Raw genomic sequence first — 24,984 nt, forward strand, 5'->3', positions numbered from 1 at the left:
CCAGTGAACACACCGGGGTTAACGTTCTCTACTTAGAGGTGCCTTTCTGAGGAAGTCCTTGAAATGTTATGAGAAAGTTCCCAGAAACTGCATCGTGATGGTCTGGCTTTGTGGGACTCTCTAAAGCTGCAACCACACAGAATGTGTACTTATGGGACTTCATTCATTAAGCAAAATTACGAACAAAACGTTATAAGAAAGTTCCCAGAAAGTGCATCATGATAGTCTGGCTTCATGGGGCTCTCTAAAGCTGCAGCCACACAGAACGTGTACTTATGGGGCTTAATTCATTAAGCGAACTTACGAACAAATTTTGGCGTAAGAAAACTAGCGAAGACAGCGTATTCAAAAAGCTAAAACCGTTCGTAAGCTCAGCAAGCTTCCGATGCCCGCCGCTGCAAGGACGAGCGCTGTAGTCAACAAAAGGCGTTTTTGTAATGGTGGCGCAGGTAAGAAATTCAGTACTTGCGCCAATAGTAAGCACAAGCCGACTCACGAAACTTAAACAGCCACCGCAGCTGCCGACTAAGAAGAAGAAGAAGAAGAAGAATAAGAAATAATAATAATAATAATAATAATAATAATAATAATAATAATAATAATAATAATAATAATAGTAGTAGTAGTAGTAGAAATTTTTATATACATTAACTGCACGGGCTCGTACCCCAGTTCCCCAGAGGAAGTAGGGGGGTGAAAAACGGAGTTTGTTCAGCAGGGTGGTGCCCCTATTCCAAGGCCCCACTGGCACGGGCCATCCGCTCAGTTTGTTGGATCAGTCGAAGCTGATCCCCCAGGCCCGGGCTAGACAGCAGCGTCGCCCATTTGTTCCACGTGTCATTTGTTCCGTGTTTTGCTCCGCATTCTGCCCACTCCCACGTGATGTGAAGGAGTGTTGGTGTTGCCACACACCACGGGTACATGTCTACATATGCCGTGGGGAAAATCAGATTGTCAGAATCATCAGAATCAATGAGATTGTGCAGATTTATGTAGGTGTTCGTCTGTAATCTTCGCAACACAGTTGCCTCCGCAGCGCCGAGTATGCTGTGCAGGTGTGGATAGACTTTCCTATTTTCTCTATAGTATTTTAGAATTGTTTCATAGCATGCCGACTAAAGAAGGAATTTCTACGATAAGGGGGTTGCTGGCTAACGAACAAGATTATGTCTATCTGCGCCGCTCGAGCTAGCGCGGGTAAGCGTTGGAACGTGCTGTCGTGGCCCATTGGCCAGAGGCCTCAACTGATAGCCGAGAATGACACGTGCTTTCATTTTTTGTGGCGCGCTCTGATTGGAAATCTCAAAGCGCATTGAGCAGTTCCAGTGCGTAATGTATTGGGCGCGCGCTGCTGTGAAAGGCAGTAGCATTAATGCTGTGCTGCGAACTTCTGCCTAATGTCTGATGCGTGGAATAGCCTTACTTTTCATACTCATCATGACTCTCTATTCGGCGGTAGCAGATAGAAATGTGGTGTCTAGTCAACTTAAGTCAAGTTGGTCAGTGATGCGTTTTGAGCATTTTTATCAAGTTTCTTTCTAGTTTCAGCTTTACCTGCCTCATAGGGCTGCGGATATATTATTTTTTTCAAATGCTTTTAAAGCCATAATTCTCTATGCGAGATGAAACAAGCAAAAATACAATTCACCGAAGATTACGATACTCCTTAACGCGAAATTTGAGCGCAGCTCTATGCGCATTTTCATTTCGCGATATATTGGCTGGCGCGGACAATCTGTCTCGTGCGGCGCGTTGCGAACGGTGCGAAATGTGGCGAGACTGCTTCGCAAACTGGGAGATCGCGAGAGGCAGCACGTGGATGAGGCGTGGGCGTGATTCACAGCAGCAGCCGCAGGCATACCTTCGCACATGCAGCGCTTTGTTTCTATATACGGTATCGGCAGCGTCATCGCGGTGTATAGACTGAACTGAACTAGTCGTCGTACCCTTTGTAACGGGTGAGTAGTATTCCAACATACTCAGGCCAAAGAATAGGCAAAATAATAAATAATAAAAAAGTTGAGAAAAAAAAAGGGAAAGAAAAGACAGCGTCGTAAAAGAAAAAAGGAGCACTCATCGGTTCACTAGCGTGGCGCACCAGGGTCCACCACTAGGAGAGCCGTTTTTTCACCACCATCGCCGCAGCGGAAAGCACTTCGTCCCCGCTGCCTGATGTGGCATCGTCGACTGAGTGAAATCCCAGCGCGCCCACTTCTGGCGGAAAAGCGGGGAGGTTTTGACGCGCACTACGCTGGCGCAATCTTGTAGCCACCGTCACCGAAGAGTATACGCTCCAGCACCTCTCACAAAGTCGGCCACGGTGGCCTGGTATCGCGAAGTGAGCAATGTGAAGCGTGCGCAACACTGAGAATGGTCACTAAAATGCGTCGTGTCCGCAAGATCAGCGTTTGCGTCGCTCGAATTCTGTTGTCTTTTGTGCTCTCCCGACGGCGCGCAGTTCAACCACTTAAATCAGTGCGTTCGGACGAAGCTACGACAATTGTCTGTATTTAGTGGTCTAAGTGCCCGTCGCATGGATTGCAGAAGCCCTGAACGAACTTCACATTAAAGCCGTGGAGCTTGCAGCATTCCGCTTATAACTAAAGAAATTGTTTCAATTATGTAGAAGTGACATGTACGGGGTGTCCCAGCTATCATGAACCAAGATTTTAAAAATATGCAAATGCCACGTAGCTGGACAGAACCAAGATAATGTTCTTTGCCGTCGCTTGAATATATTCAGATTTTTTTTGCATCCCGCCTAATTTCATAATTAGTCTTAATTATTTAATTTCTCAAATATTACAATTAGATGAAAAGTGTCAATGAAAAAATTGTAGCACAAGATGAGAAACCCCCGATAATGTTTTCTGTTGCTCAATACGTGTCAAATAAAAGTGTTTTTCCGAGCGTGAAAGAAGCTCGAGAATACACGCAGAATTGCCGTGTGACTTGTGACTTGCTGTTCGAGGCACTTTGCGTGTATTCGCGGGTTTCGTACTGCGTTTTTGCCCGCTTCCACTGCTGCCCCTTTTTCGTGTTAACTCTTTGCATTGCTAAACTTGAGCATGCCGACTTGTGCCTAACTAGCAAAGGAATTACAGGCTGTTCGTGAGGAGGTCGCCGAACTGAAAACTAGTCTAGTGATGTTTAATGACATCTATGAATGCGTGAGACATGACAATGAGGCATTGACTAAAAAAAACAAGGTCTTGAGAGGGGAAAATAAGAAACTTAGTAAACAAATGTGTGATCTCGAACAAAATTCGCGACTCAATAATGTTGATTTGAAAGGCATCACCGAGTCAAAAGGCGAAGACTGCCTGGCAGTCGTCCAAACTATTGTTGACAAGATTGGTTGCCTAATCGCCCATACAGATATAGACACCGCACACTGGGTGCCCATGAAAAATGGAAGCCACATTATTGCGCGATTCTGTTCGCAAAACAAGACGGCTGAATTCACTAAAAAGACAAGAAAGGCGCGGCTGTCTACCGCGGACATAGGGCTTGCCCAGAGCACAGGCCCCAAACCTGTGTATGCGAACAATCACATCACGCCAGAGCCAAAACGCTTTTTTTTGCGCAGGCTCTTGCGCTTAAAAGAGCACACCAGTGGAAGCACCTCTGGACCGATAATGGCGTGATCAAAGCCGGGATGATCGACCGATGACAGCCGCGCGTTTCCAATTGCGTGTGCAGAAAATCTTGGTATCTTCCGCTAGATATGCTGTCCTTTCTCATTTTAAACCGACCTTAAATCGCCATCTATCTAGACGTGCCAACAAGCGACAGATTTGTTGCGCGAAATGTCATCAGCATTATCGCTTCTGCCCCTAAACAACCAGTCTTAGAAATCACCATGGTGATCTTGTTGCGATCCATTGTTTACCTCATCATTCATTCTCTATAACACGTTTGTCTGAAACACGGTTATCTGACAATGAAGGCAGCTTATATGGATTACCAGGTTATCATTCTGAATATCGCAATAGCGAATTGTGTCATGGTGGTGGAAGCGCCATGCTTGTAGACTCGTCCTTAACATGCACGCGCCGTCTTGATATCAGATTTAAACATATTCCCTGTGAATCTGTTTATCCATTTCCATTTAACCATCCATTTAAAAATAGTGTTATACCAATTAACAGTCGTAACACTATCGTAGCTTCCATTTATAGGTCACTTTCATCTTCGTATCCTGAATTTTGCAGTCAATTAAGCAACGTTCTTAATACCTTGGTTATAGAAAATACGAACATTGTTATATCTGGTGATATTAACAATAACATCATCAATCCTGATAGTGTATAATGTTTAGAGTACATGCACTGTTTATACAGGTTCGGCTTTTCCTCGCATAATTCAGCTCCAACTAGGAATGATTTACTGGGCTCCAGTACACTAGTAGATCGTATTATCTACAAAATTTCATCTGATCACATTGCAGGAGTTGTAGATAATTATATTAGGCTTAGTAGACCTTAGGCTTTAAAAATATAAAGAGCAATAATACATTGACAAAGCGGCTATTTGACTCCACCAAGTTTGTGCAGTTAATTTGTGCAGTTAATTCGTGCAGTAGACTGGACATGGATGAATAAGGAGGATTGCGCAGAAAAGGCTTGCGTCTTTCTCGGAAACAATAGCTAGGTGCATAGAAAACTACACCACTTACACTACTGTGAAGAAGAGGTTTCGTTCACCCAGAAATCAATGGATTACTAACCCCCTGTTAAAGTCTATTATTAGAGAGAGTAACCTTCATAAGAAATTTAGGTCTCAGCCTTTTAACCTTACATTAAAATCCCGCTTTCAGAAATATTCTGCAACATTATCTTTCTTTATTAAAGCAGCGCTAAGCGCAATCATTACGAGGATCTTATTGTAAAAAAACACAAGCAACACGACGCGCTGCTGGAAAATTATTAAAGAGTTTCTCAAAAAAATGATTGCTCAGAGACAACAATAAAGATAAAGCAAGGCGACGAAATGTGTACTGATCCTCTTAGAATAGCTAACGCATTCAGTGAGCATTCTTGCGCATCTACGGATTCGCAGCAGCCAGCGTGTCCTTTACCTGATATACCTCGGTGTAGTCATTCCGTTTATCTGCGTTCAACGACTGCAGATGAAATTCATCAGCTCATCACATCTTTGAAGACTACAAGCGCTTGGTTAGACCACATTGATCCTTGTAAAGTAAAACTGACTTCGCACGAAATATCATCAGTTTTGACACTAATAATTAACAAACTCTTCTCTGCAGGGGTGTTTCCGAGCTGTCTTAAAGCTGGTAGAATAGTTCCTGCTTTCGAGAAAGGTGATCAGACTTCAGTAGGGAATTACAGACTAATGTGTACCCTTGCCCCCTTTTCTTTTGTAAAGTGATTGAAAAGCTATTCCACATTCGATTAATACGCTATTTAAAGAAATTGAAAATTTTGTCTCCTGAGCAATTCGGATTTCGCCAAGCATATTCAACCGAACTGGCACTTATCACTAACTACACAAGTGTGGCCCAATAGGCCCAGTACACAAGTCTGGGGCCCTTAGTGACATATGTAATTACATGCCAATCTCAGTGCTGCCCGTGCCATCCAAAGTATTTGGAAATGTTATTCACACGCGCCTCATGAATTTTATAACTAAGCACCACGTAATAAATGACGCACAGTACGGTTTTCAGAAAAATAAAACAACAGGGCTAGCGTTATCATGTGTTAAAGATAAAATAATGGATGAGATTGAAAATAAGCTTTATACCGTTGGTCTCTTCATTGATCTTATGAAAGCATTTGATTGTGTTAACCATGATATTTTATTAGCTAAACTTCATGATTACGGCATTCGCGGCGTTGCCTTAGATCTTTTAAAAAATTATCTTTCCCACAGAAAACAGTGTATAAATATTGGTGATGTTATTTCCCCAACTACTACAGTAAAATAAGGAGTACCTCAGGGGTCGATTCTAGGGCCCTTGTTATTTATACTTTACATAAACGATATAGTTGATATACCTAACTCCCCGAAGTTAGTAATTTGCGTAGATGATACCAATATAGCTTTTTTCTGCGCGAACACTTAATGACCTTCAGGACACGATTAACGACTACCTAATGCAGCTTGATAGTTGGCTTCATGCAAATAAATTAGCACTGAACCTAAATAAAACTAACTACGTCTTGTTCAAACCCACTAACAAAACATGTGACAGCGAACTTACGCTGATATTCCAGGTCACCGTTATAGCACACGTAAAATGTCAGAAATTTCTAGGTGTGTGGTTTGAAGAAGGTATGTCGTGGAATACACGCCTAAACGAACTAACTTCAGAACTAAGCAGAAAAGTTGGCTTATTATCAAATTATCAGATCTAATTCCTCTGCAGCTAAAGAGAGCGATATATTATGCCCACTTCTACTCCCGTTTATCCTACTGCACACTAGTTTGGGGTATTACAACGACTACGAATTATAACAAACTGGAGGTATTGCAGAAGAAAGTGCTGAGGATTCTTGATAATTATCATGGTGAATCCAAAAATCTACCAACTAATCTTTTGTTTATTAAACGCAATTCGCTCAAAGCGAGTAAAATATATGACTACAAACTCCTGCTGCACATACATAAACATAACCTGTTACATTCAGCAGACACAACGTCAGCTAGTTATGCAGTGCGTAACGAACGGATAACACCGCCACAAACACGCACAAATTCTGGAAGGGCTGTCCTCGCTTATCAAATACTCGCACTAATAAAGCGTGTGAATTCCCAAACAAATTTCAGCATGAAACTCTATAAATTCAAGTCGCACATAAGACGTTTTTTGTAGTATGAGTGAAGAACCCTCTAACACAAGTGCATATTTATTTTTTCATGTTTCTATGTTTTCATTGTATGTTCGTAGTTGCCATATCTGTATTTGATTTTTTCTTGCATTGTATATTATTTTCACTATTTCAAAATACCCTGCGATGTAAAGTCTTTCAAATTGTTCTTTTGTAAATGTATCACTTTGTCTGCTGTCGGTATGGTCGCCAGGTCTCCTCAAGTTGTCTATGACAACTTTTTTGCCCAGAGGACCCCCAACATTGTGTTGGAAATAAACTGAACTGAAGAAATCAAGCAAGCTATTGACAGAGGTCTAATAGTTGGTTCTGTATTCATCGAACCGACCAAGGCATTAGACACCATAAACCATCGCATACTACTTGCTAAACTCTAATCATTTGGTATATCTGGTCCTCCACTAAACTTTATTAGAGTCTACTTGAGTAATAGGTCTCAAATGGTACAGGTTTACAGCCATCTCTCATCATCCAAGTTAACTGAAGTAGGAGTCCCACAGGGATCAATTTTAGGCCCACATTTATTTTTTATGTTTGTTAATGACCTACCCACCATTCTTTCTAAGACCAAGTGCATACTTTACGCTGATGACACGACCATATTTACATCCAGTAAATCAATAGACCGATCCCACCGACCGAGCTGCGCATGCGCCGATTTTCCGGAAGTAGCACTGCCGCAATGATCGGCAGTCAGACTCTAGAGTTTGTGCAGGAGTAAGTTTACCTAGGTCATTTACTCACATGGAACCCTGATCATGAGGAGGAAACTTACAGAAGAATGAAAATGGGTCGGAGGGCATACGGCCGGCGTTACCAAATCATGACCGGAAGCTTAACGCTGTCCTTGAATAGAAAAGGGTACAATCATGGCATTCTACCGGTGCTAAGATATGGGGGACAGAGAAGCTTGAGAACAAGTTAAGGACCACTCAAACAAACGATGGGACGAATAATGTTAAGCATGGCGTTAAGATACAGGAAGAGAACGGTGTGGACCAGAGAGCAAATGGGGGTAGTGGTAGTTTACATTAGGAAGAAAAATTGGAGCCGGGCAGGCCACGTAATTCGTAGGGACACATAATCGGGAAGCGCTGTCGAGGACGGCAAGATAGGGTGATGAAATCAGGCAATTTGCAGGCAAAACTTGGAATCAGCTACAGCGCAGATCAGGTGTAATTAGAGATCGCTGGGAGATGCCTTCCTCCTGCAGCGAATATAATTATACGATGATGACGTTTCACAACATCAAAAATTAATCCGGTATTTTAACGCACTGTTCCTTTTGAGACACAGTTCGCGTCGTACTGTGAGGCCGCATTCACATGTTTACAGAACAGTGTGTCTCACCTCTTGAACGTGGTGCGCAGTAATTTGGCGTGAGAATACAGCCTCAACTCCGTGGCCTGAACCACAGGTGCACGGTGTGCGAACATATCAGATTACCGTGCTTCTTTCTTTGTCATTGCTTTATTCTTTAACCTCGCTATCATACGACGCCCTAAGTTAAGTGCGCTGCCACATCGGTTGCACCTTTATCTTGCTGTAAGAACATTTTGGCTAAGAAATTGCGTACAAACCGTGCAGCTTAGTGGATTCTGCCCCCGATGCCCATATATCGTATAACATCGCTCGAACTCAACGCGTCTATATTATGCAAGGCACCGTAGCCACGACGAGAACCGCGGCTAAAGTGCATTTCATGTAGCTACCGTTTAAATAAAATACCGCCCATTATTATGGAATAGTTACCGCATTACGTCAATTAGCTGACGTGTTTGCGCAGCGCGATGGCCACGCGATATGTGTACGTCGTGGATACCTTGCGTGTGGTTGCTGCATAAATTGTTAGTTTAAAGGATGCGAGCAGTTACAAAAGCAGGTTTTACCTGGACAGGGGTCCAGTGTGCAGGACCTGGTGTCGTAGGCGCTGCCGAAGCAGGTACCATCGAGCCTGCCGCACAGCCTGTAGCGCATCTGGCTTCCACGACCGCATGACCCCGAGCACGGACCCCACTCGGTCCAGTTGCCCCAGGAGGACGACGACGACGAGCCTGGGCAGAGAAGTGCAATTGCGGTCTGCCCGGCGGCTGCGTGGTGCAGTGATGACTAGCCTTACCGGGATCGCAAGCGTGAATTCAATAATAAACCAAGTAGCCCAAGGGCAAGTCAACTTACCGTGCGGGGGTGCACGTTAAGGAACCCCAGGGGGTCAAAATGATTTATTCGGAGCCCGTCACTACGGCGCCCCGCACAGCCCACCGTGCCCAGTTCAGGCACGTCAGACCTTTTAACTTAATTCTGACCGAACAGTTGGCAGACACGTGGTTTGGCACAAAAGTTTTCAGTCGATTAATTATCCTTACGCGATTCGAACGTGAAAACATGAGGACTTGTTTAAGTTATCCCCTTAAACTAAAATTTCACCTTAATCCACATTGCTCCAATTTGTACCAACCTTAATCCACCTAAATACATTTTAATACACCTTAATCCATTTTAATACCCCTTAATACAATTTTGAGAATGGGCCAGGGTGTCCGGCCGACGCCTTGGCTGTTCACCATGGTATTCCGCAGTGTGAGTCGCAGCAGGGCCAGCGCCGGGGACGTGACATCGTCACTTGATCACGTGAGTTTTCTTGCCATCCGATGTTAACGACGGAAGCCGAATGTTTCGCTTTATGGGGCACGTAAGGTTTTCGCCTTAAAATGGAGGATGACCACTGATAGCGCCTCACCGGACTCCAGCGACCAGGGCCGGCACTGTCTGAGCAGCTCGAAGACGGCGCCATTGCGAGCCACGCTGACGTAGGCGAAGCAGAAGTGCGCGTACGCATCGGGGAACAGGTGACACCCCAGGGTGAGCGCGTGCTTGCCCCGCGGCAGCCTCCGCTCGAACAGGTAGCGCCAGGGGGGAGACGCGTGCGCCGGAAGCCGGGCCGGACCCGGAAGGCCGTACACGCGCACCTTGTCCCGGTCCCTGCGCCACGACGGAAAACGTCGCGGACAGAAAAGCGTCCTTAGGAAAAACCACCTCGGGTGCATTTTACTTGCACTGGTAAATATGCGTAAACACAAGAGAGAAGCACGCAGGACAGGTGATAACAACGGGAAATTTGAATAGGAATGACACAGAATCAATGTGAAAGGCCAACCTGCGTGCGCATAAATCCAGTCCAAAGCATTTGCAAATAAATCAACCACGAACTGCAAAAAAGAAAGACGCTACAGGTCCGCGCGATGCACGCAGCAGTCACTGCGTAAGCTGGAGCTCCATAGGAACTCCATTTTTGGAACTACGCACTATATGGTGTTCGCGTCGTTTTCACGAGAACGATCTGGCATGCCCGCCCGTCGTCGACGGCGAGCTGCGGCTTGCACTGCGGCTTGTCCTGCTCCCTGCGCAGCGGTCTGCTGAGCCCGATGTTGCCTGGTCGTAGCCGCGCACGTAGCTCTATGATTCGCTTCTTCAGCAGCGGTTCATATTTTGGGAGGAGGCGCCATATCGTGTACCGGAGTAAACACAGGTACCAACATTACGTGGCGCGCTTGTCACATCCCTTGACTCGCTTCCGCGTGGCCCCGCTCTAGACAAGCAAATCCTGGCTGTCCGGCGTGCCCGCGACCGGGGCAGTGGGCTAGACCTGCCGGTCCTGACGTGGGACTAGCCGGGTGCGCGAAGAAATCGCGTCCTCGCTTGACCTGCAATAATGTTTCTTCGCTCACACACCCACTTGACCCGTGGTAACGTACGCTGCTGCTGCAGCTGATGATGATAATAATGATTATTTATTCGCATCTCCTTCGAAACGGCGTGGTGAAAAATAGTCACCTAGCCTGCTTGAGTTAACCAGGTCCAGCTACATGCAGGATGCAACTGTTATATGCAACTGCTACATGTAGGGACACCTGGTGGAGTCTGTGCAAGCTGTGCTTTTGGTTTCGCGGTGGTAGCCTATATGAAAAGCTGTAATTTTTGCTTATAGTCTGTAATATTGACACGTGTACTTGTGTATCTTTTTCGGGTGACCGCTTTTCACCGTCTAGCAAATGTTATCGCTCAGAGGGGGACGCGTCCACATTTATAGGCAGTTTCTCGAATGTTATCGATGATTCTTTCTACTGTCTGTTCCCAACGAAGCTTGCGTAATCTGATTGCATGTGCGACGCCAATTGTGTAGAACTTTCTCGAAGACACGCGAGTACCAGCGATTACTCTGGAACCTTCGATGGCTCATGTATAAAAGCCGACGCGCTTGACCCGCAGATTTGGACAATCACAGACTGCGTTCGCCACTATCGCTCTGCTTTAAGTGTAGCCTGTTTTTGTTGGCCCAGGTTCGCCCAATAAAAGTTAGTTTCGTCATTCACAGTGATGCTACTGTGTTTTTTTCCATCACTACTACGTGACAATATAGTGTTTCTTGAAATCTATAGTCATTTAGCAGTTATATATACGCTATATGTTGTTTTTCTTCCAACGGACCAGTTTACAATTGTCCAACAAGTCTCTCAGCTGCATCTGACTTCGAGTAAACTACGGAACGATTTCATAGGCATCTAATTAAGGTGTAAATCTTTCATTCATCAATGCCAGTTGAATAATAAACTTGCTTCTTTTCACAATCTTTTTTTTTCTTTTTTCAACAATCACTTATTCAGTGTTCCTGAAAGCTAGTCATGCAAGAGCCAGTCATTCTCGAAAAGCTTGTTTGCAACCAGGCTCTGAAGATACTCAGAGCTTATTTGTGCAGTTATTTTATTGGAAATTTGGGATGTTATGTTTAATACTGATGCTAATTGTCTGCGATAGCGGGCTGTTGTTTTCTCTAGTCAGTAAAGGTGTGGGAACTAAATATACCAAAATACATATTCCTGCTATAAGAATGTGCGTTTGCGTTTGAATACTCTATATTGATTTCGATATTCGATACCTACTATTCGTATTCGACTCGTATCCAAAAATTTCGATATTCTCCCAACCCTAGTAAGCTTCAACGCCACCTGCATGCTCCTCCGGGAAGCTGAAATCGGCAGGACACCAGTAGGACTGCCTTATCAAGCGAGCCGTGGTGGTTGCAAGCATCAATTTGAAACATAGGCTAATGTCTATCTACTTCTGTAGGTAACGTGACTGGAAACCTTTATTTGAGCGCACAAGCGCCACGAGATACAAAAACCGGTAGGCATGTGAGACTGCAGGGCATTCCATATCAAGAAAATCTGACATTTGAGTGTCAGTCCCCTCTGTTCCTTTGTTACCCTTCTTGAGTTGGTAGATGGATTGGCTTGAAAATGCGTTGAACTGGGTGAATGCGTATCCGGGTTGGGCTTTTGTATTTGCTCTTTGTTCTTAACTAGGAGCGTTCGAATAATAAAATTTACGAACTGAATAGGAATATATTTTTTTAAATTTCTAAACAAAGTGAAATATAAAGCTTGTGTGGCGCCCGCTTGGTAGCGAAATAAAGCCTACATACACTGTGTGACAAATGCACGCGATACCATGCGCACTTGAAGCTCCGGACAACAAAGAAGTTTGAAAATGTGAAACAATAGTTTTTAGTTATCCGGCGCACCACAACCATGACAGTAACGGAACAAGAAATAAGCTCGTCACCACGTGCACGCACAATTCGGTGAAGGGAAGAACTGTGATACTACAACACCACACATTATTTTAAAGGGTTGCAAACCCCATGAGACTGGCGAAATAATAAATCGAGACAGCAAAATTGTATATAGGCGGTCTAACAGCGAGTCATTCTTAGTGAATAACTGGAAATCATTGAGCGTAGCTACCTGTTCCATGCGCACTCACACAGGAAATCATCTTTGCTTGTAACATTTCCCTCGTTTTGTGCACATCTATCGAGTCAAAGAAGAGTAACTGGCGCCCCCTAAAGGCGCTAACATGTCCTTAAACACAGTGAATAATAACACTAAGAAACACAGAAGCTGGAAACACTTGTACAACTCGCACTACTTCACAAGCACAAGAAGTACAGGGACACACAAATAGAGCAAGAAATAAATACTTTATTTTGGAGAATTACTCCGCATATATAAGTTGGTTAAGGGTAACGTACAAAATAAAGACGTCGTTAGCTTGCGCCATTCGTACTATAGTGTGTTCTTCCTGTTTGTTAGTATAAGTATAGCGCACATGATAGCAGTCCCTTTGTTGAACCTGAGGACGAATACGCACTCTTATCAAATACTTGAAGGTCTAAACTGATATAATGTGATCACGTCAGTCACTACAGTTTGCAGTTCTTACTTGCACTTAACAAAGTTCGTGCAAAGTCATTAAACGGTTACGCTATGGAAGTGTTTGCACTTTCTTTAGGTATTTTAATACGGAAGCTTGCGTTGCAGCCGAGTTCAACTTTTCTCCCTAATTGACATCGTTTCTATTTTCCGGCCTCCGAGGCGCCTACACCGGCCTTTCGTGCACACGTGAGTTTCAACAAAACATTGTTGCCAGAGCGCACTGCAAAAAGAAAAAAAAAAAGAGGGCGTACTTGCTGCAGGTAGTCGGGTACCGGTAGAGGACGTTGATGCCGTCGTGGCAGCTAGAGATGGCCGCTTGCGCCACGTTGAGCATGTAGCGAGAGCTCCACACAACTCGCACGGGCACGCTCTCAGATATCAGCGGCAGCTTTGGGTCGTCGGCGCATGATAACCGCACCTGCAACCGCCAGAGCATCCCTTTAGACCTTATCTCAAATCGGAATGTCACGAAATCAATATTATGGGGACGGGGTGTCACAGTGAGAAAGCAAAACCTAAGCGACAGCAACGACTGTGCGAGCACGGTCGGCTGTCCTTCAGCTGAATCCGCGAAAATACACACAGGGACGAGCAGTTAACTGACCATCCTGACGATTATGTGCGATGACTTGCGGACAGTGCCTTTCCCAAGTGGCTGTTGTGATGTCTGCATTAAACTGGCTTCCGTGCTTGTATATAATTAGTTTCCCCATTATGCCGCGTGGCAACACAGGTAAGTAAAAAGACTGTGGTAGCCTCAATTGTAGTTGACATCTGTACGTAATGCTAAGCATTGCACAAATCACTGCAGCACGAGACGCCGATGTGCGTCGAACTGGTGGGTACCTATAGCGGTGCGAGACGCGCTTTGCCCTCTTGCTAGGGCCTATAATTGTGCTTGAAGCTGCCGAAGGGAAACTGGACCAGCTAAACCAGTGCGACGCTCGTTTGCGACCCCCTCACGGCCATCACCTGGCAGGACGGATGACCACGGCGGCGGTATCGTTAATCAGTGCTCTATTTCTGGCGGATGAGGGAAGCGTCGTTGTACGTGCGCTCACTCAACGCGCTTGGGTGGTACTCCTCCGTCGTGACCATCGCGGCCGCCAACCGAAGCCTCAGCTATAGCGACACTCGTTCGCGTCTCTTGCCCCAGGTAATACGATAGCGGCCCAAAGGGTGCGTTGAAAGAGGAGACGCTCGCAGAACATGTCGCAAGTGCTCTATGAGATGATGATAGGGATGTAATGAAAGGAAAGTCGCTTGATTTTGCAACCCCATATGAGCTCACACTCAACGCGCTTAGCTGGTTCTCCGTCGTCCCTCTCGCTCGCTGCCGCCAACCGAAGCCTCAGCTACTTCCCATCCTTTACTGCAAGTGGCGGTAGTTGTCTGATTCTCGACCCATGAAAACGGCAAGATACAGAAAGATATCACAATGACTGCCGTGACTCGAAGAATAACGCTTCACATTAAAGGTTCGCCCGCTTTTCACATATGCGTTATCGCACATTCTAGGGCAGGCAGTCGGTGGGGTTCGTATAGATTCAGGAATGCACTGCATTATTCGCGTTGTGTGTGCATAGAATGCCTCTCTCGCTGGTCGAATTGGCGACATTTACAAAGTTTCCGATACAGGAAGCACGTCCTGCGCAATAGCAAATAAATAAGTAAGTAAACAAACAAACAAACAAACAAACAAACAAACAATATATATATATATATATATATATATATATATATATATATATATATATATATATTAGTGACAATTCTGCCGAATGGATCCCTAGAAAAAAAGAAAAACGAAGCACGCGTGGCAGTTGTTGAATAGGAAGCGGGTAGTACAGTGGAGAAAGTACATTTATGTTAATTAGGTGGGGCGTCGCGTTGATTTAAAAGGACCCTGAAACACTTCTCTAACTAAACAAAATATAGCCTCACTGTTAAACGACGTCGTCTCACGAATGTCATGCCGCAAATTTCTTTCGAGTCATTCAATATAGGTGGAGTTGTCTCACCGATAACTGGCTTTCTCTTTTCGTCTCCACCAGCGCGCTGGAAGCTAGCTACACAGGCTGCACGGCGTAGAAATCAAGGGGGCAATACCTCGGCCCATAGTAGGGTGCCTCGATGTCCTCTTCCCCGACGGGAGAGGAGGACGTCGAGGCACCATAGCCAGAAGTAAACCAGTTGTTTCGTGTCGCGGCACCTCATGGCGGCCGCGGTAAACTACACGCTATAGCGCCTAGTTTACCGCGGCCGTACTGCGTACACGCAGCACGCCGCTGCCATCTCGGAAGGCCACGTGCCGCTGACGCAGTTACGCGCAGTGCAAAAAGAATCGCTCTTTTTCTGTCCTTTTTGAGATAAAGGCCACATATATGTTTCATTTATATAACTCATAATTATCAAGTATGCATTGCTCAGAATAATCTCGTGTTCATAAATCAATTCTTATAATGTACTTAACAAAAGCAACTAATAGCTTTGGTGGGCCAGCTGCTTTCCATGACACTGCATGACGACATTGCGGAAGCGAAAGAAAGCGATTTTTCGATGTTTCCGAGAAGATGTAATTTCCCGGCTAGATGCGGCGCAGTAATATTTGGCTCACATGTTAATAGCTTTTAGCGCAAAGAAACGCACAACACGAGAGAAGGCACACAGGATGTGTCGTGCGTTTCTTTGCGCTAAAAACTATTAACATACGATACCAACGAGCCCACCAGTCTGTTTTGTTGAACTTGGCTCACATGTTCACAGCAGCCTCTACGACAGATCGGCAACGCTTTCTTGCTAGGCTCAAATAGCGCTCCGGGGTTGTTTTAACTTACATGCTTGTATACACGCCTCGATGTAGCTTATATTTTACCACGTAATTGCAGTTGGTAATCAACAAGAGAGGGATTGGGCCCGTCATATCAGCCAACAATATATATATATATATATATATATATATATATATATATATATATTATTACGATATTATCGGTAGATACCCGAGAGACGAGCCGCCGTGAGAACGACGACGAAGTGGGTCTGTGCCCTTGGCGCGAGTGAATGTGGGCCTGGAGCTCTGGCTCCAGTCTAGTGTAAATACTCTGTAAATAGCCTCTTTTGTCTGTGTCTTTCTACACGTAACTTTCTGGTGGAGGAGCGGGGTATCGATCCCCGTAAATTTATATATATATATATATATATATATATATATATTTCCGGCGCTGCCCACACCGCAGAGCATCTTCCCGCACCTGGTAGTAGCCAGCCCGGTCGAAGGCCTCGCAGTCAAGCGTCACGTCGTGGCTTCGCAGCTCGGCCCAGCTGGCCAGAGGCTTCTGGTCGACGAGGGACTCCTGGAACCAGGACTCGGGCTCGCGGTGCGCGCCCCGGTACACCAGCGACACCACGAAGCCGTAGTCGTCCTGGTGCAGGGGAGCGCAGCGCAGACCCGGCAGCTCGAACGTTACCACCACGTCCGAGCCGTACGTCTCCAGCACGAGGGGCACGTGCGTCACCACTTCCGGCCAGCGAACCACGGTGTCGCGCGTCGAGCGTGCCAGCACGGTCTCCTGCGACCAGGTCGCGAGGGGCTCACGTGACCGCTCTCGCAAAGCTGTACAGCAACGGTGCTAGCCAGATTGAAGCTTAGAAAGCCGGGCTTCTATGTCAGTTCCTATACTTAGTTCCGTCAGCTGAAAATGCGCATACTAGGCAGACGTATACAACCCTCACCGTTACATGGATCTGTAATATGCATAATGATTAGCGATAGATAAACAACCTGCGCAGCATAGCCTAAGTTGCTTTTGCGCCATTCAACCCGATTTAACTAAATAGGGAACAATCCTGGTGAAGCAGATACAGATTACTTAGTAAAGAGAGGACACAACGCGGAATTCACAAAGCGATAAGACTGAGTGCGCTCTTTCTTTAAATATAGTCGTACCGCAACCTTACGCGCCAAATTTCTCACAAAATAAGGTGCAAATTATACGTTAGCAGAGGAAATTCAAAGGAAGCCAACCGCAAACACATGATCGCAGTAAGCACGTCGCGGTTTTAAATTCGTGACGAAAGCAAAGAATACCGAACTGCTGGTGTCTGCTCCTTTTGTGCAAAGCTGTTCCGGACACTTTTTATATCAGCCAGGAGGGCACCAGAAACCTAAAATGCCGTGTGGTGAAAGACGCACCCTCGCGCTTACTACATCTTGTTCTTTAAATGTGTTGTCACAATGAAACGTATGAACCTTGTAGATCATATCTTACGAAAACATACGTGTATGCCGCAATACTGTTAATCGCGGAGATTCTGTCTCTGTAGCTGCTTTCTTTATTTCTCTGCTGCAATTTCTTTATCTCTTTCTCTCTTATTATACGCTGCTTCGAATACCAAATGTGGCTAGAAGATGTTCGATCCACGTTGCTTCGCTTAGCGATTCTTCATTTGCCCCATGGTAGCTGCCTCATCGCGACTGAAGCCTCAACATATACTCAGCCTCTTCGGCGCCGCGCAGCCAGGGAGTCAACCTCTCATTTTCTCACCATACGTTCCCTCGCTCACCCTCCTAACTCTAAACACGGCTGAGACTCTTCCTCCCCGAGGGGGGCTGTTCCTTTTGTCTGACGCCAGAATGAAATGGCGCCACGGGGCAGTGCAGCCAACGAGGGTCGTCAGCCGCAGCCGCACGCGCTGAAGCCACGGCCAGAGTCTCGGGAGGCGGGTTCCTTTCTCTCTCTCTCTCTCTCTCTCTGATGAATGACCACCGCACACGGGTGCGTGTCTATTCCATGGTTCGGGGTCCTCTTTACGAGTCCCCGCTGGATTGGTCGCCGGTGGCCCGCACCTCTTATCAACGTCAGCGCCAAGAGCGGTGTCCGCTGCTTCCTAGAAGCACGGCATACACGAGCGCAGCGCATATATACCTTTACCGCAGCACCGCGCACGATCGATGAGCAGAGGGCAGCGGTGTTAACGCATTAAGCCTGCTCTCGCGTGCACGGGCTCGAGTTTCCGTTATTGCTCTTCCTTCCGGACGTGGTATCACCGTGGCCACGCGCTCATCGCGGGCGACCTTTTTTGTTCTTGCTGTTGCAGGTATGCGCGTGCCCCCTTCTGTATTCTCCTACGCACGAGTTCTTACGAGCCGACCTGTAGTGAATTGGCTGCGGATCCGCACAAATTAGTCTCGGATTGCGCCGGCCCAGGAGTGGTTCGCATGGCCATCGCATTGAAGGCATCTCAATCAAGTACCCCTCGTCGCGAGATGTAAGCATGATCCGCCCTATATGTCACGCAACTTATTGAACGCTTCGCAATATTGATTGCCGAGTTATCTGATTGCGGGATTGTGGCGACGCGGTTCGCACGAAAATACGGCGGACGTATTGCTGGACGAGAAATGTGCGCACGCACGCACACTCGCTTAATGTTATTTGCCGTCGCTTGTTGATACTCAGATTATATTTTGCATTCCACCTAACTACAAAATTAGTCCTCATTAAGTCATCAAGTTCTCAAATATTATATTTAGATTAGATGCGTCAATGAAAAAATTGCAGAGCAACATAAAAAAACTCCCGAAACAGTTTTTGATTGCTCAATACATGCTACACAAAAGTATTTTTCCGAGTGTGAAAGAAGCCCGCGAATACACGCAAAGTGCCTCAAGCGGGCAGTCGTGCGGCAATTTTGCGTGTAATCGCATGCTTCTCTCACGTTCGGAAAAGAAAACTGCTATGTAGCTTGTATCGAGCAACATAAAGCTGTTTCGAGAGTTTTTCATGTTGCTCTGGAATTTCCTAATTGACACTTTTAATCTGATTATAATATTTGAGAAGCTGATTAATCAACTAGGACTAATCATGTCATTAGGCGGAATGAAAATTATTGTTTCAGTACATCCAAGTGACGGCAAGTAACATTACCTTAGTTCTGTCCAGCTACGTGGCATTTTCTTATTTTTATATCTTGGTCCTTGATAGTTGGGACATCTTGCACAAAACTACCCGCCGCGGTTGCTCAGTGGCTATGGTGTTGGGCTGCTGAGCACGAGGTCGCGGGATCGAATCCCGGCCACGGCGGCCGCATTTCGATGGGGGCGAAATTCGAAAACACCCGTGTGCTTAGATTTAGGTGCACGTTAAAGAACCCCAGGTGGTCAAAATTTCCGGAGTCCTCCACTACGGCGTGCCTCATAATCAGAAAGTGGTTTTGGCACGTAAAACCCCAAATATTATTATTATCTTGCACAAAACTGACGTTGCAATGAAAAGCCCCTGTCCTCTTAAGGCCCTTGTCCTTTTAGGCCCCTGTCCTTTTAAGAATATTTTAAAAATACCACAGCATAGTAATTGTAGGCCGAAGAATTAGGTACTACAGCTTCGGCCACGTATAGGATGTTTACAATGAGCCCGTTCGTGTTACACAGGTTCTCATGTGACGATGGCGAACACAGAGATACGATCCACACTCAACAGCACCGCTTACAGGAGGAACGAGCAAGGAGAACACAGGTCATGCGCTGGCTAGCAACTGAGTTTACCAGACGAGCTACAGTATGGAGCGTTACGAATTCGCCCAATTTGTAATCCTAATAACAGAGGAACGAAACATAAGTTTATGCTTGCTATAGTTAAAATTAAAAAAAAGGTGTGCTTAATGTTAGCGTTACCGTTTAGCGTTAACGTTACCAAAACAAGCACACGTATACAAGCGCACATGCACACTTACAGAAAGAAGCGCGTGCACGCGCATTGAGCACGCATCCCCCCACCGCGGCCAGACTGATAGTTTTCAGTTTCGCTGCGATACGGATAGCGATAGTAAAACACTGACCTGCTCGATACTAGAGCACTTGATATTTGTTGAGGGAATAAGCAAAATAACTGACCTCGGGCAAAGTAAATAGCCCACGTTTAAGTGGGCAGTTTACGCAAGGGGGCGCAGGGGCGGGTTCATATATGCTTGGGTGGTGTGGGTGGCAGTCAAATAAAATTGTTAATGAGAAATCCAGCAGGCATTGCATCAGTAGGTATCAGCTGGCAATTTTCAAGCTATACAAACGCTATATAGTGCATAATTATCAGTATCTCATTAAGCTCTTCGGTAACAATGCGTGATTAAAACAATGCGTGATTAAAGAGTGCAGTAAGGCACGACAGACGCGGCGCTACTCGTCGGCGCTACTCGCACTTACGCAGTCAAAATAGAGAGAGAGAGAGAGAGAGAGAGAGAGAGATATGAAAGGAAGTAAAGACAGTGAGGTTAACAAGAAAAACCCGGTTTGCTACCCTACACTATAGAGTGGGGGATGGTGATAAAGAAAGATCAGAAGATCGAGACAGAGAGAAACATAGAACATTCACAAAACCACTGCAGTTCACAATGGAGGATAACAGTTAACACTAGTGTCACTGCTACAGTCGCTCTTGCATGCTTGTTTTCTGCAAGAACTGCAACGATACATTCGTAGCCCTCTGCTGCGACGGCTTGTGAGGTCGGTATTATAATATGATTTGGTCTGACAATGACCTGTTGTCGAGCCAGCTAGCGCGGTCGCGAGCGCTCCTCTCTATGCCTTGTATCGAGGAGAATCACATAAAAATGTGTTCTAGTGTCTCTTCGGACCACGGTCATCACAGGCCATTCCAATAGCCAGTCAGCCATTTCAATACGGAAGGCAAAAGGTTTTGCAAAGGCTGCCCCTAATTACAGCCGACAAGGAGGGCAAAGCATCGCGTCTAGCTGCTCAGACACAGCTAGAATGCACGGCGTGCTGGCACGAGACATCACGTTCTCCATGTGGCACAGACGAAGTTTTCGAAACACGCGACCCAGCAGTGCCCTTCGCCGCCACCCTCACACAATCCAGGCAAACGTGATGCTCTCGGGCCTCACCCCGTCGGCGGCGACGAGAGCGAAGGCGTATCTGCCGGCGCGGTGCACGAGCCCGCAGGCGAACACCACGCGGCCGGTGGAACCCCGGCGGGGCAGGTCGGTCTTGGCCAGCACCGTGCCGTCCCGGGCGTCGGCCACGTGCGCCGTGAGGCCGCCCGCGGGGCCGCTGCCGGCGGCGCCGCGCACCTCGGGCAGCCCGTACTCGACGCTCAGGTCGCCCGACAGCGACGCGTACTGCTCGGGTCCCCGCACCCAGTAGCTGTAGCCGCCTTCCTCGGGCGACTGGCTCAGTGCCGCCTTGCTCGCTGCGTAGGTGAACAGGAAAAAACAGTAATTCAACTCTCTGACGTCGTCTGCACATACACAGCTTGGACATACACCTCTATTCGGAATGACTCATAACGCTCTTAGTTGCACCGCGCTATGGGAGCATGTTAAGGAACCAAAGGAAGTGAAAGTTAATCCGGAGCTCGCCTATATGGCGTGCCTCATAATTGAATCGCGCTTTCGGTGCGTGAAATTTATTTTCATTTAATTTTAATGCCCGATAGTACCGTATGTGAAGTATACGTGGGTGCAAAGACCTTTGTCAGAGATCACCAACACTTGAGCACACAATTACTTGAGTGCAACTCGAAACGGTACAGCTTTCTGAGGATGAAGCTAACTTGAAGGATACTGCGGGCATAATAGTAACCGCTTTTCCGTGTAAACAGTCGGAACAACAAGCTCGACAAGATGCCGTGGTTTGAGCGCTATATGAAATTGAGGGATGTTGTGCCTCTAAATTCAATTTAGCATCGCAGTGAATGCTGGTCGCACATTTAAGCAGCTGGAACGAAATGACACGAACACATTCGATTCTGCTTGTTGTACAGAGGCCACAATGCGCGGCCAGGACGAAATAACGCAGGAAGTCAGTGAAACGCTCAAAAAGGAGTGCGATCTCAGATAAAGACACGAATTAGACGCAATACGGCAGCAGTATAACTGTTGATAAAATGGTACAACGCAAAAAGCAACAGCAGGCATTAACGTAGCCAGGGGCTCGTGATTGAAATTGCAGAGGAGGACCTCGGAGAGGCTGGGATCAAAGTGGCCGCGCTTCGATACACCGCTATATACGCACCTGCTCCACGAGCAGCAAAGGAGAGGCAATCAATAACTCATGCCGTAATTGCGCACTCAGATTTCGACATCGTGGTGCTCGGAAGCGGATGCCGCAGAAGCCAGCCACGTGGCGACTAAACGTTGGCGAGTGGCCGTTTTCTAGCATTGGGTGCGGCGCCCAAGAGTGCACGCCTGCCCGAACTGCAAGACTGCCGAATTATACAGCCCCAGACACTTTCTTTTGCAGGTGTTGCCACACGTGCTGTTCGTGCGGCAAGGGTGGCCTTATCGCAAAAGATGACGCCTGAAACATAATATATAGATCCATTATACAGTCACCCACACTTCTGTATAGAGCGCTCGAGCGCGTGGCTGCACAGCAAAAAAAAAAAAAAAAGGAAAGAGAGAGGGGGATAAGAGAATGACAGAAAGGTTAACCAGGCTGCATGAGCTCGGTTGGCTACCCTGCATGCACCGGGGAATGGGGCTGAAAGAATAGAAGGAGAACTGTTCGTATGCAAGGATCGCAGCTCTGCACATTCATTAGAGCAATGAAAAAGTACTAAACAGCACAGCTAAAATGTAATTCTCGAGTTCTACGTGCCAAAACCACGATCGCTTTGTGAAGTACGCCATAGGTGTTTTTTTTTTTTTTAACGTACAAAGAAATTTAAGTACGCAAGCGCTCCTTTTTTTTTTTCTTACGCCCCCATCTTAATGCGGCCACAGCGTCCGGGATCGAACCCGCGATCTCGAGCTCAGCCGCGCAACGCCCGCGGTGGGCAGTAAAGCACCTGCTATGTTTAAGGTACAATGTAAAATAATTTACACCCTCGAATGTGAGAAAGGGTGTAAATGTGTCCATAACTCCCACTCTTAGGGTGTGATTTATATAACCGACACCTGAAGGATGTGAGTTATAAACACATTTACGCCCTTTTTTCACTTTTGAGGGTGTAAATTATTTTACAGTGTACCGGGCTGGAATAAGGTGTTGCCCGGGCATCTCGTGCCTTCCGCTGTTCGCAAGGGTTGTTTCTCAAAGCGACCAGTAATGCAGATATATCGATTTCTTTGCATCGATCGCATCGCACCGATTCAGTGTTCGCACCGATTCAGTGACTGTCCGTTAGGCTATGGTGGTCTGCTTCTGAACACGCGGTCACGGATTCGACTTCCGGCCTCGGCGGCTCAATTCCGATGGGAATTCGAAGGCAATAGTGTAATTAGATTTAAAGTTAACACGCAGCCTTCCACTGCGGCGTAACATTTACCTTGTGTGTAGCTTTGGGCTTGCAGCCTCGCGGCTGATATTCTCGAAATGCGTAATTTTAAGGTTAATACGAACAATTCACGTTACGCTTGACTAGGCGTCACCAAACATGCAAAAGTGCCTTATAAGGCAACGTTGTGGCTCTCAGAGTGACTGTTGGCGGTGCTCGCCGTTATTGCATGCCAGATATTCTGACATTAGCAATTTTTCTTTTTTTTTTCCATGACTGACAAGCTACAGCTGTCAGTCAGGCTAGCTGCGTTTTATTTGCAGAAGCCATTACGAAATCGCGATCCGCGAGATACACAGGCATCGGCGCGGCAAGCACGCCGTCGTGAACCGGGAACTGACGAGTGACTGTGCACAGCCCCCGACCGGAACGCGATCGAATTTCCAACCCACGGCACAAAAGAATGCCTCTCGGACCACCGAGTTGGCGTTGCCTGGTTACAATTCGTGCCCTTAAAACTATGTGGCCGCGCCGGGGTGAACCCCGAGGAATCAATAAGAGAGATACGGGAAAGCCCTGGGCCGGCATAGACGGTCCCGTTGGCGCGCGGCAGATGGCAATCGCTCCGCGCGTGCCACGCGTCCGAACACCACGCGGCTGTGCCAGCGACGCCGCCACCCGGCACACGCCATCCGAGGGTCTGCACCTGACGTCATAGCACGGTGACGCCATGCACGGAGTTTGAAGCGACCGCTGAGAAGGGATGCACGCAATCGTGGAGGAATAGGCAGCAGTAAAGAACAAAGCTGCCGAAAGTGACTATATATCATGCGCGGAAAGCTGAACTCCACCGTACTTTTACCCCGTGAGGCAAGCGCAAGGTCAACTTTCGCTTAAAAAAAAAAAAGAAAAAGAAAATTGCACCCTTTAGGGCTTATCTTGTCCCCTGTACAATAATTCTAATCAATCTTGCACGTATTTTCTTTCTTTAACGCCGCGCTTCCTGTTATTTCAGGTGTGAACGCCAGGCGCCTATGAAGCGTGGCATAGCGCTATTGATAAGAAATTAGCGAACGCGGATTGTTAAATAAAGAAAGTGCATGGAGGATTGATGGCAATGATTGTATGGGCGGCAAGCTAACCCAAAGGGTGCAAAAAAATTTTGCCTGCAGGGCTTACTTCGCACTGGGCACACACAACACGGAGAGTTGATTGTGTTAGCACTGCACCAAAGTCTGTTTCTGAGAGAAAAAAACTGAATATTATTGAAATAACTCGAAAGAGAGAGTGTTGACCAGAAAAAAAGAAATGAAGTATGTTTAAGAGGAAACTTTAGCTCGGAGTTTCCTATCTAAACACATGGGAAAGGAGAACGTGTTTTTCTCGATAACCACTGCACCAAATTTGGCGAGGATTGTAGCATGTAAAAGAAAATTTTTAAATCTAGTGACTGTTGGAAGCGAATTCTTTACTTAGGCCGAGATGTGCAACGGGCGGCTTTCTTGACGTGGACAGAAGTTTCTTTGCTGCCAATGGCGGCACATCGTGACCAAGCGAAGTACGCACCCTGAAGATAATCAGTAGAGCTGCCAGGTCGTGAAAAAATGGCTGTGGCTTAGC

The 24,984-nt window shown here is 46.5% G+C and overlaps 1 protein-coding gene across 5 annotated transcripts in view; it reads right to left on the minus strand.

The window, feature by feature from the left end:
• Window positions 1–24,984, minus strand: part of gogo (golden goal) — a 127,917-nt gene that overhangs the window by 6,905 nt on the left and 96,028 nt on the right. For all 5 annotated transcript variants that reach the window (XM_065453447.2, XM_065453444.2, XM_065453446.1 and 2 more), the window contains 5 exons: window positions 21,032–21,336; window positions 16,384–16,701; window positions 13,381–13,547; window positions 9,595–9,836; window positions 8,744–8,908 (listed from right to left, as the gene is read on the minus strand). In XM_065453447.2, the coding sequence (XP_065309519.1) occupies window positions 8,744–8,908; window positions 9,595–9,836; window positions 13,381–13,547; window positions 16,384–16,701; window positions 21,032–21,336 (1,197 nt within the window). The remainder of the gene's footprint in view (window positions 1–8,743; window positions 8,909–9,594; window positions 9,837–13,380; window positions 13,548–16,383; window positions 16,702–21,031; window positions 21,337–24,984) is intronic.

Source organism: Dermacentor albipictus, chromosome 3 (genome assembly GCF_038994185.2).
Source record: "Dermacentor albipictus isolate Rhodes 1998 colony chromosome 3, USDA_Dalb.pri_finalv2, whole genome shotgun sequence".
Lineage (NCBI taxonomy): Eukaryota > Metazoa > Arthropoda > Arachnida > Ixodida > Ixodidae > Dermacentor > Dermacentor albipictus.